Here is a 10,520-nt window from a genome sequence, read left to right as displayed (position 1 = left end):
CCAACCCTGCGCAACTCTCCCGGCCCCACGGCCAGCCCTGGGCACCACCCACAGCCCCACAGCGTCCCACACCCAGGGGCTGGCAGCGAGCGGCTCCCACCCCGCGGGCTCGGGAGGCCACTGTGGGGACACCCGAGCGGAAACGGGGCCCCACGGCACGGGTCAGAGGCGGGGCAGGCTTGCTCTGTGACTTTATTCACGCAGGGTTTGCCCACCACAGAGGCGGAGGCTGGGCAGCGGCAGGGTGGGCAGCGGGGGGGGGGGGGGGGGACGGGGGGGCGCGTCCGGGCCCCTCCAGGGGATCACTGGCAGGTGTTGTAGATCTGGACCTGCTGGTTGATGGTGGCCAGCACCTCCCTCATCCTGGCCTCCAGCCCACCCAGCTGCGCCGCTTTGGCGTCCAGCACCCGCTCGTTCCGCTCGTACGCCTCCTCCAAGGCTGTGGGGACAGGGGGGACATGGGTCAGCGGGGACAGGGGGTAGGCAGGTCAGCACGGCCCCCTGCCACCGTCACCCCCCGACCCACCGCCCTAGCCTCACCTCGCAGCCGCTGCAGCTTGCCCTGGGCATCCTGCAGCAGACCAGCGGCCTCATCCCGCAGCTGCTGTGCCCGACTGCCTGCCTGCCGTGCGCCCTGCGCCCGGTGCTGCACCAGCTCCTGCGCCGTTCGGTAACGGTCCCGCAGCGGCCCCTCCAGCACCTGCCAGGCAGTGGGGCCGGTCAGTGGGACACCCGCAGGACCCCCACCGGCCCCCCACAGCCCCTGCTCACTCACCTGCTTGGCCTCGCCAGCTCGGTCCCGTGCAACACTGGCTGCCTCCTGGGCACGTGTGGCCGCCAGGCTGTTGTTGGCACGTTTCACCTTCAGGGCGTCCATCTGTCCGTCTAGGAGCCCAATCCGCCCCATGGCGCCCGCCAGCTGCTGCTCTGCGCTCGCTGTCTGGTCCTGTATCTGGGGACCGGTGGCACGGGGGACAGGCATGGTCAGGGTGCCTGCATGGTAGAGACGGGACCCTGCCTGTCCCCATGGGGCTGAGGTCATGGGGACTGGGCCCTTACCGTGCCGAGGGCTCTCTCGGTATGCTGGATGTCACTGGTGGCATGGTGCAGCGCCTGCTCGGCCATGCCCTGGGCTCGCTGCGCCTCATCCAGCGCCTGCCGCACCGCCTCGGCTGTGCCCCGTACACCCTCTGCCCGCGACCTGCAGCCAGGGCAGCACGGCCTCAGCGCCAGCCCGGGCTGAGGTGCCCTGGGGGAATGATGTCCCTACAGCCCCAGGCTCACCTGGCCCGCTGGGCGTCCTGCAGCAGCTGTCCTGCCTGGCGCACATCGCCGGCCGTCTGCTCCAGGATGGCATCCACGGTGGCCAGGCTGCGCACCCGGGCCTTGATCTCCTCGGCCAGGTGGTGGATCTGTGCCGGCGCGGCGGGGAGCGACAGCTCCAGCACCCGGCTGGCTACCACCTCGATGCTCTCGGGGTCAGCCCCCTCCTCTGTGGGCAGGAGCAGTCAGTGTGTCCCCTGCACCACCCCGGGGAGGAGGGGACAGGCAGACCGAGGAGCAGAGGAGGGCAGGTGGAGCCACATGGGGAGGGAGCATGGGGCAGGGTAGGGGATGGCTGGGGAGGCCTGGGATGGTCGGGGCAGGGCAGGGTAGGGCCCGTGCAACGCAGTGTGGGGCAGGGGCTGTGTGGTGCAGTGTGGTGTCAGGGCGGTGCAGTGCTGGGGACAGCCCACATGCAGTGCGGGGACCATGCAGTGCGGTGTGGGGTCGGTGCAGCGTGGTGCAGGTGCGGTGCAGGTGCAGAGCCACGCAGCGCCAGGCAGGGGCAGTCAGCCCCCCCAGCACGCTGGCACTCACGGCTCAGGAAGGCCTTGACGTGGCTGATGAGCTCCCGCAGCTCCTTGTTGGAGCTCTCCACGCGGGCCCTGGTCTGGTTTGCCTTGTCCAGAGCCGCCTGTGCCTGCAGACGGGCCTCATCCGCCTTCCCCTTGGCCTCTGCCACCTGAGCAGGGGCAGAGACACTCAGTGCCAGCCCCAAGGGCTTGGAGCACAGGTGTGCCACCCACTCCCACCAGCACCCATGTACCACGCACCTTGTGGGAGAGCTGGGCCACATCGCCAGCAGCCCGACGCAGCTCCTCCTGGGCATGGCGTGCCCGGTCCAGCGCGCTGTCAGCCGTGGACACAGCCCCACTGCAGCTCAGACCCCCGCAGCGCCGTCCCCCGTCCTCATCCCGGCACCCGGCTCCCCCGCAGGGGCTCTCGGCACAGGGCACGTCACCCGCTGCACCGCAGACCTGCAACGCAGCATGGGCTCGAGGCGGCTCCAGGATCCATCCCCCTGCTCCCCTCCCCACGTCCCACCTTCTCATTGAGCGGGTGCAGGCTCAGTGCCTGCGCCCTCGTTGCCAGGTCCATCAGCGCCCGCCGGCTGGCCGCGTTTTGGCGGTTGAAGTCGTCCCGGCGGCTGGCCAGGAGCTGCTCAGTGCGGCGCCGGGTGGCTGCTGAGGTGCTGACGGGGCTGGGCATGGTGCGGGTGGAGGCGTCCGCCCGGCGCTCAGCCTCCTGCGACTCCCCGTGGGACTGGCGGATGCTGTCGTAGGCGCCTGGGGATGGCAGGGGAACCATCAGACCCCCACGCCATGGCCCTGCCACTCTGGCCTGGCTCAGCGGTGTGGCTCACCGAGGAAATTGGAGGTCTTGAGGGCATGCAGCCGCTGCTCCAGGTCCTGCAGGCTGTGGTTGAGGGCACGGGCACCCCGGTCCACCGCGCTCAGCACGTGGCTGGCATTGAAGTTGGCATCCTGGGTGGCTGTCAGCTCCCCCTCCAGCCGCGTCAGCCTCTCTGTTGCCTCCCCGATCTGCTGCCTGCAAGGCAAGGGGGTGACAACCCGCTCCTAGGGCCACCCCGGGAGCCGTGCCCCGTGCTGGGTGCTCACCGCAGCCCCTCCGTGGCATGCGTCAGGTGGGCAGCAGTGGCGGCGGTGGCATTGTGGGTAGCCACCACGTTACGCACGGTGGCCAGGCTCTCCTCCAGCTGCCGGAAGGTGCCCTCGAAGGTGCCGGCGGCCCCAGTGTGCTGCAGGAGGCTGGCCCGCTGCGCCAGTGCCCGGGTACGGGCGGCCAGGTCCTGCACCACCCGGTCCCAGTCGCCGAAGCAGGGGTGGCAGGGCTGGCAGGCAGGGAAAGCGCCGGCAAAGCCCCGGGCGCACTGGTCACAGCGGACTCCGGAGATGCCGGGACGGCAGTCACAGTGGCCGCTGCTGCGGTGGCACTGGGTGCTGGCGACGCCACGGGGGTCGCAGTCACAGGCTGTGGGGAGAGTGGGGTCAGGGTGTCGTGGGGCTCACCACGGACCCCCACCGGCACCGGCTCTCACCTCGACATTGCTGCCGCGGATCGCCCCAATGGTGCTCCTGGCAGTCAGCACAGGTCCGGCCCCCGAAGCCTGGCCGGCACGAGCACTGCCCTGTGAACTGAAAGACATGGCGCGGCCAAGGCTGGCACTGCTGCAGCCCACCCCCATCCCCATCCCCCGCCCTGCGCCCCGTCCCTGTCTCACCTGGTTGCAGGCGGGTGTCAGGGCGTGCTGGGGGTGGCAGGCACAGGGCTGGCAGCCCTGACCGCTGCCCAGGTTCCAGAAGTTGGGGCTGCAGCGGTCGCAGCTCTGGCCCTCCACGTGGGGCAGGCAGTGGCACTGCCCGCTGCGCCCATCACACTGGCACTGCTGGGGCCCGCAGGTGCTGGGGTCGGTGCCCAGCGTGTTGCAGGAGCAACCTGGAACCAGACAGGTGCTGAGCGGGGATGGGGAGGGGGACAGGGACGGTATGGGGATGACACTGGGATAGAGATGGGATTGGGGGGTGCAGATGGTATGGGGACGGTGATGGGCGAGCGTGGAGGCAGGATGGAGACAGGGATTGGGCAGGGATGAGGTGGGGACTGAACAGAGATGGGATGGGAACAGCATGTGGACCACTGATAGAGATGGGATGGAGATGGGACTGGGAGAGGGCCATGATTAGGATAGAGATGGGATGGCGACAGAGTTTGCAGGAGGGTGGGATTGCAATGGGGACAGGAATGGGCATGAGATGAAGATATAGATGCGCTAAGTTGGGTGCAGGGACAAGGATGGGCCACAGTGCCAGGGCTGGGCTTCAGGGACCCTGCAGCGCTGTGCAGGAGCAAGGGCAGCCATGGGTGTGCATGGTCCCCAGAGACTTGCGGAGTCCTGGAGGCAAGTCTCTCTCAGCGTGGCCGTGAGTACTCACGCCTGCAGCTGTGCCGCGTAGCATCCCCATAGTAGCCGGGCTGGCACTCGGCACAGTGGGGCCCTGCCGTGTTGTAGAGGCAGCGCAGGCAGTGTCCCGTGCGCCGATCGCATGCCTCCGGGTCCGTCATGTCAATGTTATCATGGCACTGGCAGGGCAGGCAGCGTCCGCCGGGCTGCAGCGGGTCTCCGTAGTAGCCGGGGGCACACTCATCACAGCGGGGACCTGCCGGCACAGAATGCTGGGCAGTGCCCGGGGATGGGGGACCCCCGAGGGCACCGAGTGTGCTGCGGCGGGCACCCACCTGTGTACCCAGGGCTGCAGTGGCAGACGACCTGCCGGGAGTGGCTGTCCTGGTAGCAGGAGGCGGCGAAATGGCGGAGGCTGCTGGGCCCCTCGGGACAGGGGCACGGCCGGCAGTGCTGCCCGGAGCCCAGCGCCGGGTTCCCAAAATGCCCAGCCACACACCTGTGGGCAGGCGGTCAGTGGGGGACAGGGTGGCCGGCAGCACCCTGCCCTGGTCCAGGTGTGCACCCCACTTACCTCTGGCACCTCTCGCCGTCCGTGTGGTCGCGGCAGCGCAGGCAGCTGCCCGTCTGGGGGTCACACTCCTCAGCATGCCCATTGCACTGGCAGGGCCGGCAGGCAGGGAAGCCCCAGTGGCCGGGCTGGCAGCGGTCGCAGCGTGGCCCGTGGGCACCCTCGCGGCAGGAGCACTGTCCTGTGGTGCTGTCGCAGACAGTGCTCACCGAGCCCTCCCTGCTGCACTGGCACGCTGAAAGGCACAGCACCCATGGCATCTGCCCCTGGCATGTGGGGAGCATTCCTCTCCGGCCCCCCCAGCCGTGGAGTGCCCAGGCTCCTCTCCGGGCCAGGGTGGCACAGCCCCATGGCACTCACCTCGGCACCCACCGGGCCCAAAGCCAAAGGTTCCCGGGGAGCAGCGGTGGCAGCGCCGCCCCATGACGTTGGGTTTGCACCGGCACTGCCCACCCTGGGGCTGGCACTCGGCGCTGAGCGAGCCCTGGGGGTCACAGAGGCAGGCTGCGAGCAGAGAGAGAGTGGGGTGAGCAGCGGTGGCCGCCGCAGGACACGGGACGGGGCACAGGGCTGTACTCACGCAGCGCCCCGTCGTGCAGGATGGCCGAGAGGCTGTGCAGGAGGCTGGAGCAGGGCTCAGCCACGGGCGAGGGCCCCGCGGCGTGGAAGGGCTGGGCGCAGCGGTACCGCTCAAAGGTCTGCCGGCGCTCCATGGAGCTGGGGTCACCCGCGATGAACATCTCCAGCGAGGAGTAACGGGGCATGAGCACCAGCTGGTGGGGGTGCAAGTCGGTGGGATGTCAATCTCTACCTACGTCCCCTACAGCCGCACCCTGCCCCCGTGAAGGGTGGGTGTCCCCTGTCCCGCTGCCCGGCCGCCCCTCACCGAATCGATGAGCACGCTGGCGGTGGGATCCTGCCGAGTAGTGGCACAGCCCAGCTCCAGGCGGAGGGTGTAGGAGACACCTCGCTCCAGGCAGATGGGCTGGGGCAGCACCACGTACCTGGGCGGGGGTAAAGCAGAGCATAGGCAGCCGGGTTTCTCCTGCGAGCCCCAGCACAGCCCAGTCCCAGCAAGGCGCTCACCTGGCACCAGAGGGGAGGCTGGTGGAGAGCTGGTCATCAGCTGGGATGGTGTTTCCGCAAGGGCTGCTGGCGGAGACGGGGCTGGGGCGCAGCACCCTCACCCTCACCTCCTGCCAGGGCTCTGGGTGCTGCCGGTGGAGAAGGAGCTGTGCCAAAAAGCCTCACCGGCTGGCGCTCCCCACCACCACCCGCCAGTTTAGCGATACACCCCGCTCACCTGGGGCTCATAGCGGATGATCACATCATACTCGGTGGAGAAGGGCACGTTGTTGACATGAAACTCCACCCAGCCGCCCTCCAGCATGCGGGCAAAGCCTGTTCCCGTCCATGAAGCTGGGTGGTCCGTGGTGGGCTCACGCTCCACCACCGAGCCCTGGTGCGAGGAGAGGTTGAGATGGGACCCTAAAAAATGCTTTGGCCGGCAGGCACCACTCTGCCAACTTGGGGACCTTCCAAAGAGCCACCCACTGCACTGCTCTCCCTGATGTGCCCCCCAGGGACACTTTTGTCCCTTACCTGATGCAGTCGAGCATCCTCAGCCTCGTAGGTGTAATGGTCCAGGTTGATGCGGTAGAAACCAGGCTCCACCTGGCTGCACTGCCGTCCCACCACGTGGCTGCGGCACTGGCACTGCCCCGTCTCCACGGTGCACCTGATACCCCAGTGGCACTGTCAGCCCCGATGCCAGCAGTGATTGCCCCTCACCCCCTGCGTCCCTGCGAAGACTCACAGGTTGTTGCGGGCACCTCCCACATCGCAGTCGCAGGGCCGGCAACCCTGGAGGTCGTGGCTCAGTCCCCAGTGCTCAGGCTGTAGAAGGCAAGGGTGTCAGGGAGCCCCACGGTCCCCAGGCACCGTGCATGGTTCCCGGCACAGCCCCACTCACCAGGCACTGGTCGCAGTTGCGCCCGGTCACCAGCCTCTTGCAGAAGCACTCGCCACTGAGAGGGTCACACCGGCTGCCCTCAGTCACCGTGCCGCGGGGGTCACACTGGCACCCTGCACGGAAAGTGGTGTCTGGAGGGGCCGAGCCACGTGCCCAACCCCAGTGGGTGCTGCCCCGGTACCTACGTTGGCAGCCCTGCGGGTTGGCAGCGCTGAGGCCAAAGAAGCCCGGTTTGCAGCGGTCGCAGCGGGGACCAGCCACGTGCTCCTTGCAGCGGCACTGCCCCGCAATCAGCCCCCGTGCTGGGTCATCGGCGCTGTCACACAGCCCTCCATCCAGAGAGCCCTCGGGGTCACAGTCGCAGGCTGGGGACACAGGCAGGGTCATCACCCTGATTCCGCCCCCTGCTATCCCAGCCCCACGCCGCACACCCTCCGGCACCGACCTTGGCACACTGCGGGGTCCCGCAGGTCCTTGCTGGGGTCCTTGTAGTAGAAGGGCTTGCAGAGGTGGCAGCGGCGACCCATGGTGTTGTGCTGGCAGCCGTCGCACACAGCCCCGCTGGTGTTCCCCGTGGCCAGGTAGACGGCCATGTCGAAGTGGCATCGCCGCGAGTGCTCGTTGCAGTCGCAGCCTGCAGGGATGGCACCATGGCACAGCATGTGGCACCCCAACTCCCCGCCTGGCAGCACCCCCACTGCCAAACCTCCCCAGCCCTCACCCCCCCCTCACTCCGGTATGCAGCACCCCAACCCCAAACCCCCCCAAACCACAGCCGGCAGCACACAAGACCCCCCAAAGCCACTCTGCAGGAGGCCACTCCCACCCAACCACATCCCAGCAGGCAGCACCCCAAAACCCCACGCACAACGCAGCCCGCCAGCCCCGGCACCGGGATCTCCATGCCAGGAGACGGAGCTGGTGCCGGCGCGGGGCACTCACGGCGGCAGGCGTTGGTGCTGGAGCCCTCGGCCGGGCGCCAGGGCAGGTCGTGGTAGAAGTCCTCGCAGCGCTCGCAGTTCAGCCCCTGCGTGTGGTGCTTGCAGACGCAGCGCCCATGCACCTGCCGGGATGCCATGGTGAGGGGCTGCCGGACTGGGTAGTGAAGCCACCCAGCTCCAGCAGGGCATGCGGGGCCAGCTTGCCTTACCATGCCATCGGTGGTGGCCGGGGCCCCGGTGAGCGGGGCGCACTCGGAGGCGTGCCCGTAGCAGAAGCAGTTCCCGCGCATCACCAGCTCGTAGAGCGCGTAGTAGTACTTCTCCCGGATCTCCCGCCGCGAGTCCAGCAGGTTGTCCCCCAGCGTGTGCAGCTTGGTGAGGTTCACTCGCAGGTTGGTGACGCGCAGCAGGTCTGGGACAGGGAAGAGACACGCGTTGGCACGGGGTGGCCAGGCTTGTCCATGCGTGGCTTGGCTCTGCCATGCATGGCTGGGCCGGGCTGCGCATGGCGTGGAGTGTCCGCGCAGGGCTGCACATCATTGGGCTGGGCTGCGCGTGGCTTTCCATGGCCTGGTTTATTGGCACTGGGCTGCACGTGGTTTGGCTCACACGCAGGTGGCTGCACGTGGCCAGGCCGGGCTGCGCGTAGCCGCGGCGGTTCAGCTCCCGTGCACCTGGTTGCACACAGTCAGGCTGTGCGGGGACCAGGACCCTGCAGGATCCCCCAGCAGACGCGGGCTGGGACCCCACCAGTGCAGCACAAGCGCCCTGGGAGAGGGCACCTTTCTGGGCAGTGGGGCACCCACTGCCACGGCTGTTCCCAGAGGATGGCTGTGCATGGTGGGCGCAGCCTGGGGCCCCCGGCAGGACGGGACTGCTCCCCTGAGGACTGCAGCTTCCCAGCAGCCCTGCCCTGCAGATTCCTTCACTCCTGCTCCCAGCCTAAATTTAGCCCTGGGTGATTTAACCCACTGCGTCCTGCGCCCGGCCTGACTCCTCTGCCCGCCACCGACCCCATCCCGCACAACCACCACCGCTCGGCACTGGGCTTGACTCCGGCAGGGCTCTGGCACAGCTGCCCCCTCCGCTCCCCCCGACGCAGCCCGACCTTTAGCTGCTTCCACAGGGGGAGCGCAGGAGGGACTCGAGCCCCCGCAGGCTGGATCCTGCCCTGACCCCGCCGTGGGGCTCAGAGCAGGGAGAGAGCGGCCAAAATAGCTGCGCCCAAAATAGAGCAGCCAGGCGGGAGCCCGGGGCGGGCAACTCACTCTGGATGGCGGGGCTGTAGGGGTCCCGGATGGGGATGGCGGGGTCCAGCACCCGGTAGATCACCTGCGGGTGGAAGGCAGGGTGGTGAGGGGAGAGTGGCGGGTCCCCCGACCCTCCTGGGGCACCGCTGGGGCCTCACCTCCCCCTCGGTGGAGGGCTCGATGTCAGAGTAGCGGGACTCGCAGACAACGTCATCAATGCGGCGTGGGGGCCCACGGGGGACATGGGGGAAGGCGGTGGCACAGTCGTAGGCGAAGTAGCGGTAGACCTTCCAGCTGCGCCCGAAGTCGGCTGAGCGCTCCACCAGCATGGCCGCGGGGCGGAAGGTCTGCGGGACACCCAGATGGGACAGGGGCAGGCCATGCAGACCCCGCAGGCCCCATCCCAATCCGTCCCACCCCATCCCATCCTACCCCAGGAACCCACGTGCCAGGACCCACCTTGAAGGTCATGATGAGGTGGGTGAAGTGGAACTCGGCCTCCAGGTCCAGCTGGATGCTGACATGCTCCACACCTGGGGATGGCACGTGTGACGGTGGGGAGCACCCACCCGCGGGTCCCCAGTGCTTGTCCCAGCCGCGGTCCAGGGGTGCGGCTGCAGCCGCTGGCTGAGTCACGCTTCCTCGGCGTGGGAGGAAGGGAAGGAGAGCCCCCCGGGACACCCTGCCGCCCCCACCCGCCGCTCACCATTCTCCGACTGCCACCAGGCTTTCTTGGGGCGTGGGGCGAAGGTGGTCACCACGTTCTCGATGCGGTGGCTGTTGGCATTGGCGCGGGCATCGTAGGGCTGCCGCGAGTCGCAGACGAAGCACTTCTTCTCCTCCTGCAAGCGGGGGGCTCAGCGGTGTGTGTCCCCATCCCCATCCCCATCCCGTCCCCCCCGGTCCCCATCCGGCTCACCTGGAGGTGGCTGACGATGCAGTAGGGCTGGGGCCGGCGCAGCCCGCAGGTGGAGGTGGCACTCAAGCGGGGGGCTCGTCCCACCAGCAGGTCCCCGGTGGCCGGGTAGCAGCTGCCGCGGGCGCAGCCCTGGGGGGGGTCGGGGGCCTGGGCCCCCCCTAGCCCTGCGGGGCAGCGGGCGGCTGAGGGCGCTGGGGCCGGGGGGGACGGACCGGGGCTCCCCCCGCCGCCGCCCGAGGCCCCTTCCGCGGTCGCCCGGAAACAGGGCGCCGGGACCGGGCCGGACCCCGGCCCCCACCGCGCGGGGGGAGCGGACTCACCGGCCAGCAGCGGCAGCAGCAGGAGGGCGCCGGGGCTCCGCATCGCGGGGCGCAACCGGGGCGCGCAAAGAGGGCGCAAAGAAGGCGCAAAGGGGGGCGCTCGGCAGGTGCCCGACGGTCCCGTCCCCGCTCCCGCTCCGTTCCCGTCCCGTTCCGCCCCGCCGGTTCCCGTTCCCGTCCCCGTTCCCGTCCCTCCCTCTCCACCCCCCCCCCCCCCCCCCGCGCTCCGAGCTGGGCGGCGGGAGCTGCGCTCGGGGCTGCGCGGAAAGCGCGGGGCGGATCCCGGCCGGAGCCGGGGCGC

The 10,520-nt window shown here is 69.4% G+C and overlaps 1 protein-coding gene across 1 annotated transcript; it reads right to left on the bottom strand.

The window, feature by feature from the left end:
• Positions 1–174: 174 nt before the first annotated feature.
• On the bottom strand, positions 175–10,428 carry LOC141749303 (laminin subunit beta-2-like). The gene is made up of 33 exons (XM_074602635.1): positions 10,220–10,428; positions 9,900–10,063; positions 9,687–9,822; positions 9,440–9,513; positions 9,139–9,327; positions 8,999–9,062; positions 7,940–8,142; positions 7,732–7,852; positions 7,235–7,423; positions 6,975–7,154; positions 6,790–6,902; positions 6,634–6,713; positions 6,420–6,555; positions 6,121–6,276; positions 5,904–6,031; positions 5,704–5,821; positions 5,398–5,590; positions 5,178–5,321; positions 4,821–5,052; positions 4,582–4,745; positions 4,278–4,502; positions 3,566–3,780; positions 3,383–3,479; positions 2,943–3,315; positions 2,687–2,871; positions 2,368–2,609; positions 2,097–2,300; positions 1,861–2,005; positions 1,285–1,492; positions 1,060–1,201; positions 776–952; positions 541–700; positions 175–439 (listed from the first exon to the last, which is right to left on the bottom strand). Exons 1-33 carry the CDS (start codon positions 10,260–10,262, stop codon positions 303–305), a joined length of 5,337 nt encoding a protein of 1,778 aa, XP_074458736.1. The 5' UTR covers positions 10,263–10,428; the 3' UTR covers positions 175–302.
• Between the last annotated feature and the right edge of the window lie 92 nt (positions 10,429–10,520).

Source organism: Larus michahellis, chromosome 10 (genome assembly GCF_964199755.1).
Source record: "Larus michahellis chromosome 10, bLarMic1.1, whole genome shotgun sequence".
In the NCBI taxonomy this organism is placed as follows: Eukaryota; Metazoa; Chordata; class Aves; order Charadriiformes; family Laridae; genus Larus; species Larus michahellis.
This window is presented reverse-complemented; position numbering and strand designations above follow the sequence as displayed.